Source organism: Homalodisca vitripennis, chromosome 6, assembly GCF_021130785.1.
Source record: "Homalodisca vitripennis isolate AUS2020 chromosome 6, UT_GWSS_2.1, whole genome shotgun sequence".
NCBI lineage: Eukaryota > Metazoa > Arthropoda > Insecta > Hemiptera > Cicadellidae > Homalodisca > Homalodisca vitripennis.
In genome coordinates, this window is record NC_060212.1 from 30,189,951 (window position 1) to 30,210,675 (window position 20,725).

Genomic DNA, 20,725 nt, shown 5'->3' on the forward strand with positions numbered 1-20,725 from the left:
GCTCATCAGCCGCACCTGTCACCAGAACTTCTCCATCATACCATTTAAAGCTCTCTATGTTGCACTTGTTCGGCCTATCTTGGAGTTCTCTACGATGGTCTGGTCCCCCTACCAAGTAGGACAGCCCTCTATTCTGGATTCAGTGCAGAGGCGATTCCTCAGAATGGTCAGCATCAAACTTGGCTTCCGGTACAGGGATGTTGATGTGGAAGAAATTCAACGCAGTCTTCAACTACCTACTCTTGCATCCCGAAGAATATTAATGTAATAATTAATATTATTAAATGGTCTTATCGACTGTCCGGAGATTTTTCGCCAGGTTAATCTTCATGTTCCTCGTGGATCCAGACACTGTCAGCTTTTCTTTAATCATCATCATCCTAAAAACTACCACTACCACAGTACTATACATATACTAATGAGAACTGGTAATGCCGTATGTCCTGAAGTTGTTTTTTTTCGGTTCCTCTCTTGCTGCCGTCAAAAACAGATTAGCTACTATAATTAATTATGGTTGAGTAGTTGTCCATATAATTTTGGTTCATATAAAAATATTATGTTGTTATTATTATGTATAGTGTTATGTTGTTATTATTCTGGTAAATATTATAGACCCAGTTATTGTTTTCAAAATTGTAATTAAATGTAAAAAGATGTATTTCCGTGTACAAATAAACAAATTCCTTTTGAGAACAAAAAAAAAGCCGAAATATTAAAAGATATTATACTAACAAAGGGATTTATAACGTACATTAATATAGCAAATGCAAAAATATTAAATGAAATTAGACTGTATGTGTCTATGTGATATATATTGTTTTCTGTTTTTGGAAAACAATTATTTCTCTTTGAAGTCATTAGCCACTCTTCCCCTTTTTCATCCTCCTTGTTCTTTCATGTTTTCAACCTAACCTCAAACAACGAATAAACAACATACATCAACATCGTACATCGTATACCTTGCCACATGGTATGGTATGGTTGGTGGGAAGGAACTGTGAACTATCTAACATAGATTTTTGTCGTTTAGTGTAGTATTCTGGAATACTGAAGAACTAAAATGCTTAATAAACCAGAATATCTTGTGGTTGATACATCTGCATTCATACAAAATGCACCTGTTCAGGTATGACTTTTTACTTACACTTTCTGGGAAAGGTTTGTCTTTTCTTATATTTAAGCATTTTGATTAGCAGTATGTACTGCAATAAATTACTTTTTAAGTCTTATATTTTTAGGTAAATTGCTTATCTTACCTAGGGTTGTCTTGGAGGGGCTGCAGTCAGCACAATCGAATCAGGGTAGCCTACCTAATTATCGACTAGAAATACCTAAACTATCGAATACAAAAACATTCCAGTCATAGCTTTTCATGGTAATTGTGAACTTAACAGCCGTAGTGGGAAAAGACAAATGTCATGTTAACCCTAGAACTGGCGGTCATTTCATCCTGTAGTGTCGGGCTGTTTTGGAGCTTCGCGCAAGGTTTTTTTTAAAAAAATTATTAAAAATATAAAATAAAAGCAATATAAATAAGAGTATATATTTTTGTGTTCAGAATTAAACGTAGAATTGCACTATATTGTAAAATTAACCATCAAAAATTTTCTAATAAACACTTTTTTTTAATCAAATATAAAATTTACGAAAAATATTTCTTAAATTTGGGGGGGACCATACCTAGCAAATGAAGTTATAGTGAGAAATATTTATAAGTGAGATAGCCATTCTGTGTCAAATGTTATCTAGTTTCAGAAAAAACATAAACATTATACACATTTATGAAAGCATCATAAAGCTATAGAACAAAAAGCAGCGATGCGTATAAATTCTGAAAATCGGGTGTACACGTAAGACTTTGGTAAAAAAAGTTTTGCTAATACATTTATCTATGAATACATGTTATTTTGCATATTTTATTACTTAGAATAAAATAGAATATACAGTAGTAATGAAATAATTACCATAAATTATTTTTTGAAAAGTAAAAAAAGTTAAATTTTGCCATTATTCAAAAACTTTGCGAAAAATTTTAATTCAGCAAAATATAAAATAGTTTCTAAAGCTTGTACTATATCAAAATTTATAAATTTATAGTTTATAAGTAATAGGAAATATTATGTAGTTAGAAAACTATAAATATAACTAAAGATATTGAAAAAATATAGAATAACCCAAACAGTTATTATATATAACCAAAGAAATTACAGGAAATATATATTTTATTGTGAAAACTATCTATTTACCAAAAATAAATAGTTACTTCAGAGCTAAAATAGTGCTATAAATAACGTTTAGTAAGTGAAAACAATAACAAACTATGTGAAATGAATTTTAGCCAAGTCATTTTGCCATAGCCTACACAAAGCCGGTAATTTCTCAAACATATTTCAGTAAATAGAAATTTATTTATTCTAAAATATATATGTTTACACTACTACGACATCAAACAACACACTACACATTAAATACGACACTAAAACACGCGTAAAACTATTAAAACTTACAAATATCCACAGCTCGGCACGAAAGTGATACAGAACGGCAGCGGCAATATAGCGGTCACAACAAACGGCGTCGCGTTTTCTTTTACGTTCAAAATAACAAGCTTGCTACGTCATAACCATAATACAAAGAGGAATAAAAACTCATCTGTTCCTTAGCATTTTTCTTCCCGAATCCAATGGTGCATGAATTATATCGATACGTTACCGGAGTATATTATAAAAAGTAATTATACGAAGGAATGTTTGATCGACAAAATTTTGACGGTTATCACCACAAAAGCGGCATTAACCGACATAATTATGTCGATTAACAGTTCTAGGGTTTTAAGGGTAGACTTTAATAAGTGGCCTACACTCGTTATTCGGTTGTTTTTATCGAATGGTTCGATGGTTTTATCTTAAAGAATAATTCGATATTACAATTTATGTAACATAGCGCATGACTTCAATTTATTAGTTGTAGTAGTTTTTATATAAACAATAAACAGTAAGAAGTAACTACAGTATTTTTGAGGCTTTGAAAATGGCGATGAATATGAAGAAAATTTGTGAGATATTTCTCACAAGTGAAGAGATTTGTTGAAATGGCTTCAACTTGTGGGTTGAACTACATTTCACAAAAGGGGTAGGGTCCAATAAGCGATATTACGATAACGATATTACTTAATCATAACCATCGATATAATCAATCGATACTGATGAATTATTTTTAACAACTTAAATAATCTATATGAACAGCTGTAAACACTTTCAAATAATACAATTAAGGTAATATTTTAAATTTCACGTAACATTGTGTATTAAAATGGCCGTCAATCTTAGGAAGCTTCACGAAATTGCTTTAAAAGACGATAAAATATGTTTTTTATGGCTTCAGGATGTTGGGTTAGTACCTAAGAATCCATTATGTGATATTTGTGGAAAGGTAACAAATGTAACTGTCAGAAGAGCTAACATGGTCGTCTTCAGATGCAAAAAAAGAAGGTAATGGTGGACACAACTTTAGTAAAAACGTTTTCGTTCTGTTTCATTTAGTTAAAGTTATGAGTTTCCCTGATTTTGGTTATGTTCATTTATTATTTGTTATCATTAAATTCACATTTTAATTTAAACATATGATTGTTATTACTTTTATATCGATTGATAGTCTATGATTCGATATGCGAATATTAGGTATCGATGATTATATTCTTCGATATAAAAAACCGGGTCCGCTTATTGGACCGTACCCCACAAAAGCCGTTACTCATTGATATCAAGCTGGGCAAGTTTTAAATATTGTAAGGTTTCTTTGATATCTAAGCCTAAGTTAGTCCATAGTTGGTTTTTTAATGTTAGTGTTAAATTTATGTTTTTAAAATTGTAATGTACGAAATTCTTCTTGTTACAGTAATTTATTAAAACTCATTGTGTGCGATTTTTGCATATCGAAGTTGTATAATATATCGAATTGTTCAATTAAAACAACTGAATAACGAGTGTAGGGTGCTTATTATAGTCTCCTCTTCATGGTAATTGTGAACTTAACAGCCTGAGTGGCAAAAGACGAAATTCATGTTAAAAACCTATTGCTATCATCCTCCTGCATAGGAAAAAAAAATGTTTCAAGGGGTGCATGTGATGAATAACTAAGTTATAGAATATTAAAAGTGGAATTAATTTTCTTGTGCAGCGTAATATTTCATACTTCTACAGGTCTTGTTATGATTGTGAGTCAACCTTGTATTGGTAGTTGTTGACATCAAACGCAATCTTTAGAAATGTAAATGAACTATAATACTGAAATCAGGGGAATTTGACCCAAATAAAAGATGTTTATGTTAGTTAAGACCTAAGTCATCGGTGCGATATACTCGACAAACATTCCTCGAGGTAGTAACTATCACTAAAACATCAAATTCTAGTTAGTCTGATCATGACTGCTTCCAGCCTTTACTGCTAGCTAGGAAACACAATTTGACAAAAGAAACTATTCTCTGTTTGAAATTTGTTTCTGATGATAATAGGATTGTGAAGGAAACAGGATTTTTCTGGACATTTGCCACTGATCACTGATACAAAAAATCAGTAACACTACCTTTCAAGGTCTGCAATCCGATCTCTTAGACCAGTTGTATAAACTGGTGCGGATAAAAAACATTTGAAAATAATGCAAACAAAATAAGCCAAACTTTCTATAAACAAATAAATAGTGTAAAAAACAAACATGTTTAATTTATTTATTAAACTTGTTTGTATTTGATAGCTGGACTATAACTTCCTAATTTTATTATATGTTTGTTCTATCTACTTTAATGAAAAAAATACGATAACCAGTTACAAAAGAATATAATTATTTCATAATATTTTAACTGCTCTCATAATCTACAAACATGTAAATAAATTTGAAAACTAATTGACAGTATTAGAGTTAATGCACCACAATTGAGTAATGGATGCCATGATTATCCTGGAGACAGAGAAGGCTATTGAAAGGGACTGACCACAAAACACTCAGAAGCTGTCGGAGAACAGATAACACCGAAAATCATAGATTACAAAAAGCACAGTACACAAAAATAACCACAAATTTACATTTATATTTCAATTATTAAAAATATTGTTATTTGTGATTTGCACCCTCTAAAACAAAGATACTGTATATTTTTGTTCAGGAGGATGAGCAGAATATGTTAACAACATTGAAATTTTGATTAGCTACTCCGGCCATTAACCCACTGATACCTTATTTACAATTGATTATTGCCAGCTCTTTTTAATGTATTGAATAACAATATTGTTCCAAATTAATTAAAACAAATTAAAATCATTTGTATGGTATTAAGAATAATAGCTACAAGTACAATGGTGATGTACCTATATGTGTTATTTGTGTCTCAAGCTGTCCGACACATTTATCCTTCAAAATAGTAAAAAGTAACTTAATATTACACTGTTTTGTTTGTTACATTTTATAAATAATCATTGCCTAGATAGTTTTTTATTCATCATTCAATTACTTCGTTTTAGTTGTAAAATCAGCTGAACTGTACTGTAATTTGAAATATATATGACGTAATTCGGTTTGATGTTTAAGATAATCATGGGTATCGATAATTCAATTATGGTGGTGGTTGCTTATTATATTTCAGCCCTTGGAGGTATTGCAGATAGGCATATTGATTAAAATCATACCGAGATGCACAAAAATCAACTTCTATCATGTCAGAGTGTGTCTCTATCATATTGTGTATATAGAGAGAAAGCTTTTATAAACACATGTCAGTTTGAGTTGCAAGTGTTATTTCTGGTATGAAGTAATGATGAGTCTGGAGGTACTAGACCTTCCGTAAGAGTGCCACAGATCGAAAAATTACATGATGCAAGTGAATGAGTTGAGGAAGTTTTTGTAAAACGTTAGGGTGAGAAGTTATAATTTTTATATGTCTTATTTTTATGTGCGGGATTATTGTTGTATTTTCATCTATATTTTTTAATTTTCGAGTACATATGGCAGCAGTACTGTGTTGAACTTTTCAACCGTGAATATTTCATTGAAATATATGAACTGAGAGCTCCAAGTTATTCTATACATCTGTAATTGGCCGAGTTAATAATACAAGCACTAGTTCTCAAATTTTCTCATCATTTTCATCTGTTTGGTCCATTAATAGTCGTTCAGAATTAGGTTTGTCACAAATTGAATAACAACACTAGCAAAAACAATAAGTACAGATGAACAGAATATGTCTCGGGACACTGATCTGTCAATGATCTGCACAGTACACACCCATTGCGAGAATCAGTACCATATACAGGAGAGTAGATATGAATATGGCGGTTCTAGCTCACTTTTGGGACAGACAGAAATTCCATACAAAATACTGTTTAAAGGACAATAAACGAATCTGTAAAATCAAACAGTAAGGCGGTTCTAGCTCACTTTTGGGACAGTCAGAAAATCAACGTAAAATACTGTTTAAAGGACAATAAACTAATCTGTAACTCACGAATGAAAAATTAACCGAATCTATAGCCGTTTTACTGTTCATTGTAGGCTTCTACATTTCTAAGCTGTTTTAATGAAAAAATCCAGAAATCTTAATAAAAGATCTATAAACGGAAATAATGAAATTTGCTAACAATCACTCGAGAAACCGGGGAGAATGTGAGTAAAACCGCATTCTTTTCACGAGGTTCTTCATTTACTTTCTCCAAATGTACTATAAAATCATCAAAGATTTCAGGTTTAAAATCGTAGTCAAATTCAATGTCTAAATAGTGAAAGATTATAGGTAAAATCTTCTCATAATAAACGTGTGTATTTAAACCTACAAACCTAATGTATTCTTTGAAAAGGAAAATAATTTTGTCAACGGTTCCAAGAGATAAGTAAAAATTTTTGTTCTTTTTTCTAAATTCTGAGACAAATTTTGTTTGCTTCTTATCTCCATATTGTAATTTTCTAAGCAGATTATTCAAATGTGTTAGCTTATTTCGAAATTTCTTAGGTTTAGGTCTTTCATACAAAATTAAATTACAATCTCTACAAACTAATCTTTTATCAATAATTTCTCCTCTATTATAACACTTGTAACAGTTGGCATTATACTCTTCCATTTACAAAAAGAATAAATGGAAGCTATGGAACTAAGTCTGCCGAGATATAAATTTTTCAGCGCAAATGTTTATGTTTATATTTCAACTACCGAGATAAAAAGAAATGATTTTATTTTATTATTCAACTATTTAGGATATTTTGTCTATGATTACAAAGATTATTACGGAAGAAATCGAGATTTTTCATCAGCGAAAGAGTATATTTTTAAAGTTTTAGAAGGAATGAAAGAGAACAATATGAACATCATTAACTACTGAATTTCTCTAATATCGTTCTTAATCACATCATAGGCTAAAAATTTCTCAGAAACCACAACCACATAACAAATCGCGTTTGTAACAGCATTTTGAAAATCCATATTGATAATTATATCGTTCTTTGAACTAGAAATATTTGTCAAACTCTTTGTTGTATCAATGACATAAATGGGTCTATTTGCTATAAATTCTTTGGGGTTGTAATACATTTCCATATTTTTGTAGTAAACTTTCTTAAAATCTTGATACATCTGATACATGATTCTGAAAAGACCTCCGGAAATGTTTAAATTTTGTAATTCATCTGGATAATAAGAACCGTTCAATTTTACTCTGATATTTTTTTACATCCAAACTATCAAACTTTGAAGGATTTTTTTCTTGATTATTCTGTCTATCTGTTTGAAAACCGATGATAACGAACTTGGGATTGAAGATATTTCTATAAATATTTGTGATATCGAACGAATAAGTTGTTCCGGAAATACCTTTTTGTTCAATACATTGCCAATCTAGAAAATTAAACGTGATGTTTTGAGATTTTATAATATCATCAATCAACCTAATTTTACTCGTGGTTTTGTAATCAATCATCGGAACTCTAATGAAAAACTCGTTAATTGTAATTTTGCCATCAACAGGCATAACATTTCCAGTTGCAGTCTTCAGAATCACATCATCGTCTTCTGCTCTTATAAAACTTAGATAAAATCCTCCTTTATAGATCGGAATAGTAACATTTTCAAAAAATCCTAAGCCGAAATGTGCTAAATCACCGACCGCTTCAAATTGTCCAAATTTAAAAGTTGATTCAAAACTGTTTGAAAATACATCACTTTTGGAATAACAAATGGTTCCTTTAATTGTGCTTAATTGGCCACAGTTTTTCGACTTCTTCTATCAATTTATTGTGTTTTCTTACTTCAATCTTAGAAAATAAAAACGGTATAAAATTATCGATTAATCTAACATTATCAGTTCCAAGATATGCTTGACCATCTTGTTTTGTTAAAGTTCCAGAAATATAAAACTGGAAGTTAGACGAGCAAAAGTTATCTCCAAAATCAATATTAAACTCAGTTCTTTTATTCGGTTCATTCAAATGTTGTTTACTAATTGGATAGAAATTTTTAAACTCCGCCCTTTCAATATCACTAGCATACTTTCTGTAGTCCACCATTTAATAAGAGAAATTTTAAACATCATGTATAAGTCGATAAGAAAAGATTTTAGTCATTTTTTAATGATCTACTTCGTCATATTCAGGATTCTGTTCCTTAAATTTTGCGATCTCGGTCACATATTTCAATAAAATCTGCACAGGATAGTAACCGCTATCTATAATATTGTTCCAATCAACTGTATCTTTATTTTCATCCAAAAACTTTAGACTCAAGTGTTGATAGAGACAAAGAACAGACATATGATCTTTTAATTGATAATGTATATTTTCTTGAATGAACTCTGGGGACAGATTTTGATATTTTGCAATGTTATACCAATTCAATTTGTTTACGTATAATCTCATCATATCTTCGGATAATTCATATTTTTGAGAAATGTCATCCCAATGTTCTTTTTTCAAATCTCTTTCGTGTTGCATGATAAAAAGATCGAAAGCACTGTAATGTCCCGCCATCTCTATTTATTAGGAAAAAATTTCAAGTTTTTATAAATTGGCTCTTTTTTGCGTTACATTCAGCACATTTTCCAGAAACTCTTTTAACTCCATTGATGTTTTCATAGTATTTTATACCATTTGTTGCAGTTTTTTCTTTACATCTCACACAATATATGAGCGCCATTTATATAAGGAAATTTTATCATGCATAAAACCCTACGCGAATACCTATTTCAGTAAGATCTTCCTCCATATTATTAAGTTTTTTTTCTAATTTTTGAAATTTGACAGCATAAGAATCATTGTATTCAACAAATTTATGACCAATATTCTCAAAAGTTTTCGTAGCATCTAAACTAAACTTATCAAAAGACTCTTTAAAATTAGTAAGTTTTTCATTAATTTCACCAACATCGTCTACTGATCTTCTATTTCTGGCTTCTAACTTGTCATAGACTTCTGTTGTAAAATCTTTAACATGCTGTTTATGATTCTCATAATTTTGTTTTAGTTCATTAAACATTTTAATAGGATCTTCTAATTGAATCATTACAACAACATCAAATGGATTAATTCCTTTACTAACACCGCTAATTCTTTTTCCTTTAAAATCTAAGGCATTTTTAACATTCGGATCATGTAAATCAACAATATCGATGTTTTCTGATAATTTTAGAGGTTTTAAAATTTGTTCTTTAACAACAACATCATGTTTGTCAATACCAGGTCGAACACCGACAATTCTTTTTTTATTAGCCAAACTAACATAATTCTTTTCAACTTTGATCGCTTCAGTAATTTTATCAGCTTTTTCGATATGAGACATTAAATTGGTAAATAATTTTTTTACACCATCATCAACTTCTTTTTCCAATGTTTTTATTTTATCAGCAACTTCATTTGAACTCATGAAATTTGCAAGTTTGTTATCATATTCTGCTTTAAAATCTTCAATCTCGACAGCAAACATATCTGAATCTGGAAGGTTTTGTAATAAATTTTCTAACTTGTTATCAAACTCATTTCTCAAACTATCAAAATTGACATTATTTCGAATATTTTCAGTTCTAATTTGCGTTCCGAACACATCAAAAATATTTTGCGAATCCATATTTATTAAGCAATAATTTGTTGACAACTTCTTTAAAATCTTTACCATCAGTCAGTTCATTCAAAACAAAAACACATAAATGACCACAAATTGGGGGATCTTTATAGTCTTGAATCTGAGAATCATTGTAGTAGACGCTTGATTTTTTCAAATATTTAATCAATTCTATAGGTGGTTTGTCCTCAATTCTTCCATACGAATCAAAATAACATGCATTCTTATCATTTTTATAATAACAAACCCAATGCGTTCCACTCCCCAAAATCGAGTCTAAATTCACAATTCCACATTCGAATTTCTTAACTTTTTCAGGTAATGTATCTCTCATGAAAATTCCTCTAAAATGTTTAATGTTTTTGCAGAGTTCTTCCAATTCTCCGAATGTTAAGGGTTCAAATTTTTTTTCCGATGTTTGATTTCACGTAATTCAAAGTTTTTTCATCTAATCCAGATCCTGTAACATCTTCCAACTCTTTATCTAACCAATTTAAAATGTTTCGAACAATAGGAATCACATCTTTTTTAACGATTGGAGCAGCTTTACGAACATAAGGAACAACATTTTTAACAACTGGAATATTTTCTCCAAAATCTAATAAATCTTTCAAAAGTCCACCATTTTTAAGTTCTTTCAACTGATTATAAGAAAATTCTATTCTGGTTCCTTTATTGTTTTTCTTATGTTTTTCGAGTTTATTGTATTGTCTATTTGTTAAAAATATCTTATCTTCGCCATTTTTTAGTTGATCTATTTTAAATTGAATACTAACGGGTATTTTTTTCTTAAAAGCGGATTTTATTTTTTCTTTCTGATTTTTGCTGAAATTTACGTTCACCTCCATTTATATAGTTAAAATTTCAAGTTCTCTTCAATTCCCATTCCTAGTTTTCTCTTCAAAAACATTGCTCCAACTGTTGGAAGTGCAACAAATCTTTCACCTAAACTAGCATCTTTTGATAAAAATCTATCCATTGCCTTATCTTGCAAAACTTTATCTGCTATATGTCTGGAATTTGTGTCACTATGTTTTGCATAAAAAATATCGTGTTCCATAGCAGCTTGATCTAATTTATTTATACCAGGATCTCCTCTTTGTAGTCTTTTTTCGAGTTTTGTGCCAGGCCCCAGATACTGATAAGTTGGTACGTGTAATTCAAAAGGTAAATTGTTGATAAAATCATTCAAAAGTCCGCTACCTTCAATCATAGATGAACTTATTGCTGGCAAAACTCGCTTTAAATATTTAATTCCATCAGGTTTTTCAATCAATTCATCAAGTTTGTTCGAAATAAAATCTTTAATCGCTTTCTTTTCGTTCAAAAAATTGTTGTTTCCAGCCTTCTCTTGAGTATAAATATAATTTATAATTCCATCGAGTTTTGTCAAATCGTCGATATATCTGTACTCAATCTTATTATCATTGTATTTTCTTACACCTGATCCTTCGATTCGTTTTTCCCAAATTGGTTTAATCAAATTGATATATTTTTTACCTCTACTTGACTTAGGCTTCTTAGTAGATGGATCATTATTTTTGTAAATTGAGTCAGATTCCCATAAAATTTCTGTATACTTTTTCAAATCTTCTTCAGAATATAAATTATCTTTTGGAACGTCATTGTCTGTTAATAATCTCCATAAACCTTGAGTACCTTCGTACATTTTTTCATTAATAATTATATCATTTTGTTCAAAATTAACGGGTAAATTTCCAATCATAAAACTTTTCTTTTTTCTATCCCAATACAAACCAAATTTATCATCTTTTACTCTAGGAAGGAATTTTTTACCAATTTCACCAATTATTATATCCGTTGTTCCAGGACTTATTGGTTCAACTATGGTAGAGTCTTCAATGATTCGAGGTCTAAATGGTGTTGAAGATGGTAATTTTGGCAATTCAAACTCAGATTCTGGAATCGAAATATCGGCAAATTGTCGTACAACTGGAACCAAATTCATTAAATTTTTGATTATCGCTTAAAACATTTTCAATTTTGCCCTCAACATTTTTTATTGCAGAAGTTACAGGTTGATTAATTTTTTGAATAAGTTCTTGTTCTTCTTCATCAATTCGAATCTGTTCTTTAAATTCTTTGATTAATTTCTTTTCGATTTGATCAAGTTTTTTCGCTTCTTCAGAAGTTACGTTCACCATTTATTTAGGAAAATTTTGAAACGTGGAACGTAAAACGTGAACGTGGAACGTAAAAACGTGAACGTGGAACGTAAAAACGTGAACGTGGAACGTAAAACGTGAACAGATTTACCGTTTTTCAGTTGTTTTCATAATGTAAATAAAAAGTAAAGATAATGTAAAAATAATTGTAACAAATATTTTATCAAGTAGATTTGCCAGACCACTGAGCAGCATTTATATTAGAAAATTTATTCAGATATTTACCATTTTTAGGCTTCAAAGTTAGATTAATAGTTAAAAAATCCGTAGTCTTCCTTCCAAATTTTATCACATAACTCAATAAAGTGGTTAAAACTCATATCAGATCCCACATAATTGTTATAAATCTTTCTCGAATAGTGATCATCTTGCTTAAAAATACACAACATATTCAGGTTATTTCTTATAACTTGTTTATCAACCTTTGAAAAGCATTGGGAAAGATAGATACAAGATATGTTTTTGTGACGGGACATTACGAAATATTCCTTAATAACGTCTTGATTTTCCAAAATACAATCATCAAAAACGATTAACGAATTGGGTTTACACTCGCTTAATGGAACTATGTCCTCAGAAGCATTATAAAAATATGATATTTTCTTACTTAAGTTCTTCTCAATATTTTCAAATCTTTCTTGTAATTTTTTATAAGCGTCTTGTTCTAAAGATTTACTAAAAAACATACAAATTGGAATAAGGAATCAACCTATTGTAGATAAAATTCAATAATAAAGTTGTTTTTCCACATCCACTTGAACCAACAATTAACAATCTGATTGGTTGATCTTTCTTATTTTCTTCAAACGTTTGAAGTTTTATCTGATCTTTTTGCTTTAAAAATTTCTCCATTTAAATAGAAGATTTTCATCTTGAAGCAACGCTTGCGAAAATGAAGCTGTTCAAGTTGACTTCAGAAAGCTCTAAATTAGTTTTAAACTTGGAACATCCTATACACTTAGAGGAAGAATCAAATTATTTTATCGGTTTAAGCGGTTTTTATTCTGACAATTTTGTAATAAATATTAGTGAAAGTTCTCCTTATTGTATAGGATTTAGTGAGAAGAACGTAACAAAATATTATGGTTTAAACAAAGGATATTATACTTTCGATCAAATAAAAAATTCCCTTAAAAATTATCTGAAAACATTCAAACAATCAGATAAATCTTTAAACTTTGACGAAAACAAGTTTGAAATGCAAAAAAATTATCTCTCTAATAAAATTCAAATAAAATCACCAGTAAGAATAATGTTTTCAGCAATTATTGTAGATTTGTTAGGGTTTGTTCAAGAAACTATTGAGCCAAATCAGGTATATTTAGGAAATAAAACGCCAAAATTTAGACCGTTTGATGTAATTGAAGTACATTGTAATCTCGTTGAACCTAGTTTTGAAAATCATACCGAACATTTACACAAAGAATCTGAAATTTTGTACACTTTTTTCCCAAATGTTGCTTATGGATCAAAAATCAGTGAAAAACCGAATGAAATCGATTATATTCCAATTAGAAAAAATATTAAAAGAATTCAAAAAATCGTTCTAACTATACAAGACTCTGAGGGAAATTTAATAAATAATGAGAGTAAAACAACAATATATTTAAGATTGTCGAAAGAATGATGAATCAAGGGGGGAACGAATCGTTCTTACCTTCAAACTTTCAAAACGAGTTGATAATGATGATAAATACCAATACTTTTATCTAAAAGATAAGGTAGCCCTCGAGGGCCACCTCACAAATATTCACAAAAAATACGAATAAAGACAATGTTAAAGAAAAATACAAAAAAAGCTTTGAAAACATAGATTCTGACAAGGGTATCGAATCGCGACTCTTTCAAAATCTTCATCCTGACCCTGTTTTCATCAATGAATCAGGACTTTATACTCAAAATAAAAATTGCTTGTTAAATTTTATTTCTATCTAAATGGAGTCAGTTGTAGACCTACTTAATAATCAACTAAAATTCAATAACAAACATATCTTTACGATTGTTGACGAAAACAATGTGATCTGGTTTAAGGCTAAAGACGTAGCAAAAATTCTAGAATATGAAAATACTATGCAAACGATCAGAATAAACGTTGACGAAGATGATAAAAAACTTCTATTTTAATCTAAATATAAGGGGGGCTATAAATAGCTTACCTTCAAACTTCCAAAATAACACTGTTTTCGTTAATGAATCTGGGCTTTATTCTCAAAATAAAAATTACTAGTTAAATTTTTTTTCTATCTAAATGGAGTCAGTTGTGAATCTACTCAAATTCAATAATAAAGAAATTTTAACATTTGTTGACGAAAATAATGAATTTTGGTTTAAGGCGAAAGATGTTGCAGAGGTGTTAGAATATAAAGATACGAAGAAAGCAATTAAAGAACATGTCAAAGAAAAATATAAAAAAAGCTTCGAAAACATACATTCTGAAGGTAGGGGTGATTCGCCCCCGCCTTCAAACTTTCAAAAAAACACTGTTTTTCATCAATGAAGCAGGCATATATTCTTTAATCTTGAAATCTAAAATGAAAATAGCAGAAATGTTTCAAGATTGGGTTTTAGAAGAAGTTTTACCAAGTATTCGTAAATTTGGTGTGTACAAACTTGAAAACAAGATTAAATATTTAGAGGACGAAGTTAAACACTTGCAAATTAAAGATGAAATAAAAACGGAAATAATCGCAAAACAAAGTGTAAAAATTGACTTAATGAAACCAGACCTTGTTTGTAAAGATTTTGCTAAGAAAAAACACCATGTTTTTGTATTAATTAAGAAGAATCACATGTGGGAATATCCTTATTACGTTATCAGAGCTCAAAAGAGAGAAATACCGAAAAGATTGAAAGAACTTGAAATTGATTACCCAGAAATGGAAATTTTATTAAGACAAGGAGATCCAAATTCTATCAATCTGTATAACCAAATGAAAGAATCTTTGAATATTTTATACAACGGAAATCATTTTACTACAAATATGGCAGAATCTCGACTGATTTATAGAATATCTAAATTACACGATGAAAATGTTACTCAATTTTACTAAAAACTCTTGAATTATGATATTTTGTTTGTAAATGTTTTTGATAATTATTTAACCATTTTATAGTTCTTCCACATTCACATTGAGTATCTTCATAATATAATCTATGGTGATTCTTCTTTACACAATCTTTACAATATGAGTCTTTCTTATCTCTACTATAGGGATGACTATTAAACTCTGAAATTTTTTTAGTTTCTTTACATTTAAGACATTCTTTCTCTTCCAAAGTTAATTTTTCTATTTTATCATACAGCTCTTTATGATACTTCCTATAACAATCTTTACAATTATAAATAATTCCATCTTTTCTACTTTTATCTTTATAAAAAGCTTCAAAACCTTTTATTTCTTTGCACATTGAACATTTCTTTTGAGCCTCCATTTATATAGAAAAAATCTTTGACTTTCTCAATTCATATTCATAAAACTTTCCGGTTATTTCTTCATTATTTAAATCTTTTATACTATAAGTTACAGGATCTGTGTTATTAATTTGATAAATCACAAAGATTTCTCTTGACCAATTGTTCTTATATTTGTTCGAAAATGTTTGTTTTTTACTAACAATTCTTACATGATCATTGACTTTAAATTTAGTTTTCGTGTGAATTTCTGGTGGAACATACTTAAAAACCGACTCTAATAACTCTTTTTCTGCATCTTTATCTACGTCTTTAGGCTTCATTTTGATTGTGCTATGAACAGTATCGTTATATTTCTTTACGATTTCTTGAAGAATATCGATCCATTTAAAGTTTTTATTAATCTCAAAAATTACTTTCATTCTCTCATTTTGAGTTCTGTTATATCTCTCTACAATACTTGATTTCTCTTCGTTTTCAGTATGATAAATCTTAATGTTGTATTTCCTCAAAACATCGTTAAATTCTTTATTTTTAAACTCTAAACCCTTATCTGTATGAAGTAAGTTAGGAGGTTTGTGATTGATCCTTATGGCATCTTTTACTATATCTTCGAAAGCTTTTGAAATATCCTTGCCGTTTTTTCTTTTGATAGCTCTTGACCAAGCATATTTTGAGAAAGTATCAATAACATTTAACATATACTTGAATCCATAATTTTGATCTGAATAATTAGACATTATAACTAAATCTGCTGCCCATAAATCGTCAATTCCTAGTGTTATAATTTTTCTCTTTTTAAACTTTTTTCGTACTGGTGCATGAATTTCTCTAGCTTCAATCTCTATTTCTTCTTTATTCTTTAATTCTTTCTTTACTTGTTTTTCATTTGGATTCTTTATAAATTGACTCTTATTTGTCTTACATTTTGAACATTTTGCTGCAATTCTATACAACCCGTTTTGAGTTTGAACGATTTTAGAATCTATATTTTTCGTTTTTTTCTTGCATTTGTGGCAGTGAATCAAATCATCTTCCATTTACATGTCAAAGTTTCCAAGTTTATTTAACTCATCTAATATATTAGATTTTGCTTCGCCTTTATATCCATACGGTACTGTATCGATCTTATTTTCTAGGACATTTCTCTTATCATCTTTAGCGTTCAGTGCCAGCTTGTTTATGGTGATGGTATACAATTCATGTTTATAGCTTTTTATTACAGTCATCTCCCTAAATTCTTCTTTATCTTCGAACAAACATCTCTTTAAGTTTTCGATATTTATTGTTTTATTTACAACGCTTCTCTTAATTCCTTTACACCTAACTGGGTTTTTATCTAGATATTTGTACGAGTACATCTTAGACCTTAAACCACAAAATTCTTCTAAAACTTCGCTATTTAACTCATCTTTGAATTTCCCTATTACCTTCTTATTTTTAGTCGTGAAACATTCATGATCTTTTGGATAATCACTTGTATCAAAGTCATCTATATTTTCTTTAATAATTTTAAAAGGATCTCGTTTCAATTCTAGAAAATAACTGTCTGTATCCATGTAACACAGATTCAAATCTGGATCAAACTTCTTTAATTTGTTGTAATAAAACTCGTACATTAGCAATTTTGAGAGGTCGAGAACTGAAAATCCTATGTAAATCGGTTTGTTAAATTTAACCTTTTGTTTGTACATGTGACTCGCTATACAGTTGTCGTCAAAGATGTTAAAGCATTTGAAGTTCGTTTTCTTGGCCTGTTTCATTGAAAATTCTTCATTTCCTAGTCTAATATCACATCTGTTTCTCACATTTTCCATAGATTTTCCAAAAACTGAGTTGTTCATCAGCTTATAAAAGTCCTTTTCAAAGTCACTTGTAGCTTTGGTTCTCATGTTTGTGTTAAAATCAATGTAATCTTTCATAAAAGGCTTCTGATCGAATGCAATAACTCTATTCACATGTTTCAAAATCATACCTTGTTCCAGATAGAATTTCAAATTTCTAGAATGAACAACATATTCAGTTTTATCCAGTAGAGTTGTGCAAAGTTTGTTGTTATAATGTTCTGGAGCAAGAGGCAAATCTTTATGATTTTCATGTAAATTCTTCGGATATTCTAGATCGACTTCGAGAATATAGCCATAATCTTCGTCGCCAGTGAGTTCCAAAATTGTTTCTTTCCAATCTGCTGTTGTATACGTTTTAGGATCCATCCACTTGATTTCGTTATATGGTAAATTTTGCATTAGGCCATACCCATAAAGGTTATTAGCATCGACGTACAACAAATAGTTTTGAAATGAAATGAAATGAAATGAAATGAAATGAAATGAAATGAAATGAAATGAAATATGCCTTTATTTAAGAGGCGGAGTTAGGGCTATTTAGCCCTCTCTACCACTCAACCTCACATAATATACAGATATATGTACAGTGAATGATCTTAACTAATAACAAATTTTAAATTAAAATAAATGCTTAAAAATTAACCAAAATATATACATACTATTTAATAATTAAAAATAAAATTTATCAGCTTAATATGTAGAAAAATTCAAACAAAGTTAAATTAAAACTTAAATTAACAGATTACTTTTTAAAGAATTTCTCGTTATTACTACATTCATTCTCTCAAACACACAGCCTGACCACAAGCACGCCACGAGCACCGTCACCCGTCACCCCCACAGACCGGCCAGCAACAAGTCCTTGACCTTTGCCCCAAAACGAGCTCGGCCCTCTATAATACGTATATCATCAGGAAGAGAGTTCCAGAGGCGACATGCCTGAACAGTGAACGACTTACTGAAGAAGTTCGATCGATGAACAGGAATTGACAGTAAGGTGGATCCCCTTCTCGTAGGTCGCTCACTTATATCGGAAATAAATTTGAAATGTTCGGACAGGTAAACAGGTGACTTGTTTTTGATAACTGAATGTAGAGTTGAAAGAATGTGAAGTTGGCGAAGTTGTTGAAGTTTCAGAAGCGATAGCTGTTTGAAAAATGGAGTCACATGCTCATAACGTCTGAGATTGAAAATAAATCTGATACAATAGTTTTGAGCACGTTGAAGCCTGTCCGAAAGCTCAACAGTCATGTCACTGATCACAGCGTCACAGTAGTTGAAGTGTGGTAGTATGAGAGTTTTAACCAGCATAACCTTGACACTGAACGGTAGATATAAAGCAAAAACGCTTTAAACTGTGAATGCCAGCAAATATTCTATTACACGTTACCGTAACCTGGTCACTCCACTTAAGATTTGAGCTCATAGTAAGACCAAGGTTTTTCAGTTTGTTTTGAAAATTTAGTACGTGGTTATTGAGTTTCAGTTTTGGTGCAACGTTGAAGTCCAAACGGTCGATCAGTCTTGGGTTTCCCAATACCATTGCCTGCGTTTTGTCTTCATTTAATTTCAGCCCATGTTTATTTGCCCAACAAGCAATTGATTCAATGTCGTGATTGAGCAGAACCATAAACGTGTTCAGTTCATCAGGCGAACAGTGTACGTAAATTTGTAAATCATCGGCATAAAGATGAAACTTAGAGTGCCTTATAATAGATGTGACGTCATTAATGTAAAGTGAGAACAATAGGGGCCCAAGAACAGAGCCCTGTGGAACACCCCGTGTTACGGTTTTCCATTCCGATATTGTTTTCCCCTTCTTTGACACATTGCTGTCGCCCAGTAAGATACGATTTGACCCAGTTAACACACCCATCGGAGAAACCATACTTCTTCAATTTGATGAGGAGAAGGGGGTAATAAACACAGTCAAAGGCTTTGGAAAAGTCAAAAAGCAGTAAAATGGTGATTAGTCTCTTGTCCATTGCCAATCTGATATCATCAGTAATTTTAATTAGGGTTGTGGTGGTGCTGTGATTAGGCCTGAATCCAGACTGCCATTTAGACAAGATGGTATAGGTATTCAGATAAGATGAAATTTGTTGATGTACCACTCTTTCAAGGCATTTGGAGAGACAAGGGAGAATACTGATTGGACGTAGGTCAGAAGGGGATTGCGGATTAGACACTTTTCTCAACGGACGAACTAAAGCATTCTTCCAGGTTAAGGGAAAGACAGATGAATTTAAAGAATAATTGAAAATGACTACTAAAACAGGAAGGGTGATTGGCAATGTATCTTTTAGAAAGCGCAAAGGTATGTTGTCAGCCCCAACTGCGTTGCTGGTCATCCTCGTAAAAGCAGCAAGCACATCAGCCTCACTCACAGGTGTGAAAGAAAACTGGCGGCCAGCAGCTTCCTGAGGAGCAGCCTCCAGCTCAGCAAAATAATCGCTAGCTGCAGATATATTAACAGGGATATTAATAAAGTAATCATTTATAATATTGAGGTCAAATGGAACAGGTGGACTGATATTGGATTTTCCCACACCAAGGTCTCTAATTTTACTCCACAATGATTTAGTGGACTGAGGTTCTGAAAGTGTTGTGTGGTAAAATCTAACTTTGGCGTTACGGATTTGCTGCTGCGTGTGATTCCTAAGACGCTTATAGGCCTCCCAATCTTGAGTGGATTTAGAACGTTTAGCTTTTCTGAAGGCGGAATCCCTTTGCTTTTGCAAATTTCTTATGAAATCATTCATCCATGGAGAGGGGGCTTTGGTTACTCTTTTAGTTATGATTGGGGCATGTTTATCAAATAAATTAGTAAGAAAAGCATTAAATTTGGTAACCATTTCGTCCACATTATTGGCAGTGGTTACTTCATGCCAGGGTAAAGCAGCAGCATCTGTAAGAAGTGAAGCATGATCTATGTCCCTGTATTTGCGATATTTGATTATATTGGGCTTATTTTTGGGGATATGGAGTTTATAGGCACAAAAAATGAGATCATGCTTTGAAAGTCCAGGGGCAGGAAATTGTCCGTGGTGTGCAACGTGGGTCGGGTTAGAAACAGCCATGATGTCAAGCCACGTGTCGGTTGTAGCAGTGTGATGAGTGGCCTGAAGTGGTAGCAGAGACATGTTACATGACTGAAACATTGTGGTCAAAAAGGTTTTTTCATACGTAG

At 30.9% G+C, this 20,725-nt stretch overlaps 1 protein-coding gene across 1 annotated transcript in view; it reads left to right on the forward strand.

The window, feature by feature from the left end:
- Positions 1–909: 909 nt before the first annotated feature.
- The window catches only part of LOC124364174 (RNA-binding protein NOB1), a 36,741-nt gene continuing 16,925 nt past the window's right edge, over positions 910–20,725 (forward strand). Inside the window, exon 1 of the mRNA XM_046819453.1 lies at positions 910–1,126. Coding sequence (XP_046675409.1) covers positions 1,061–1,126 — 66 coding nt within the window. The 5' untranslated portion in view covers positions 910–1,060. The remainder of the gene's footprint in view (positions 1,127–20,725) is intronic.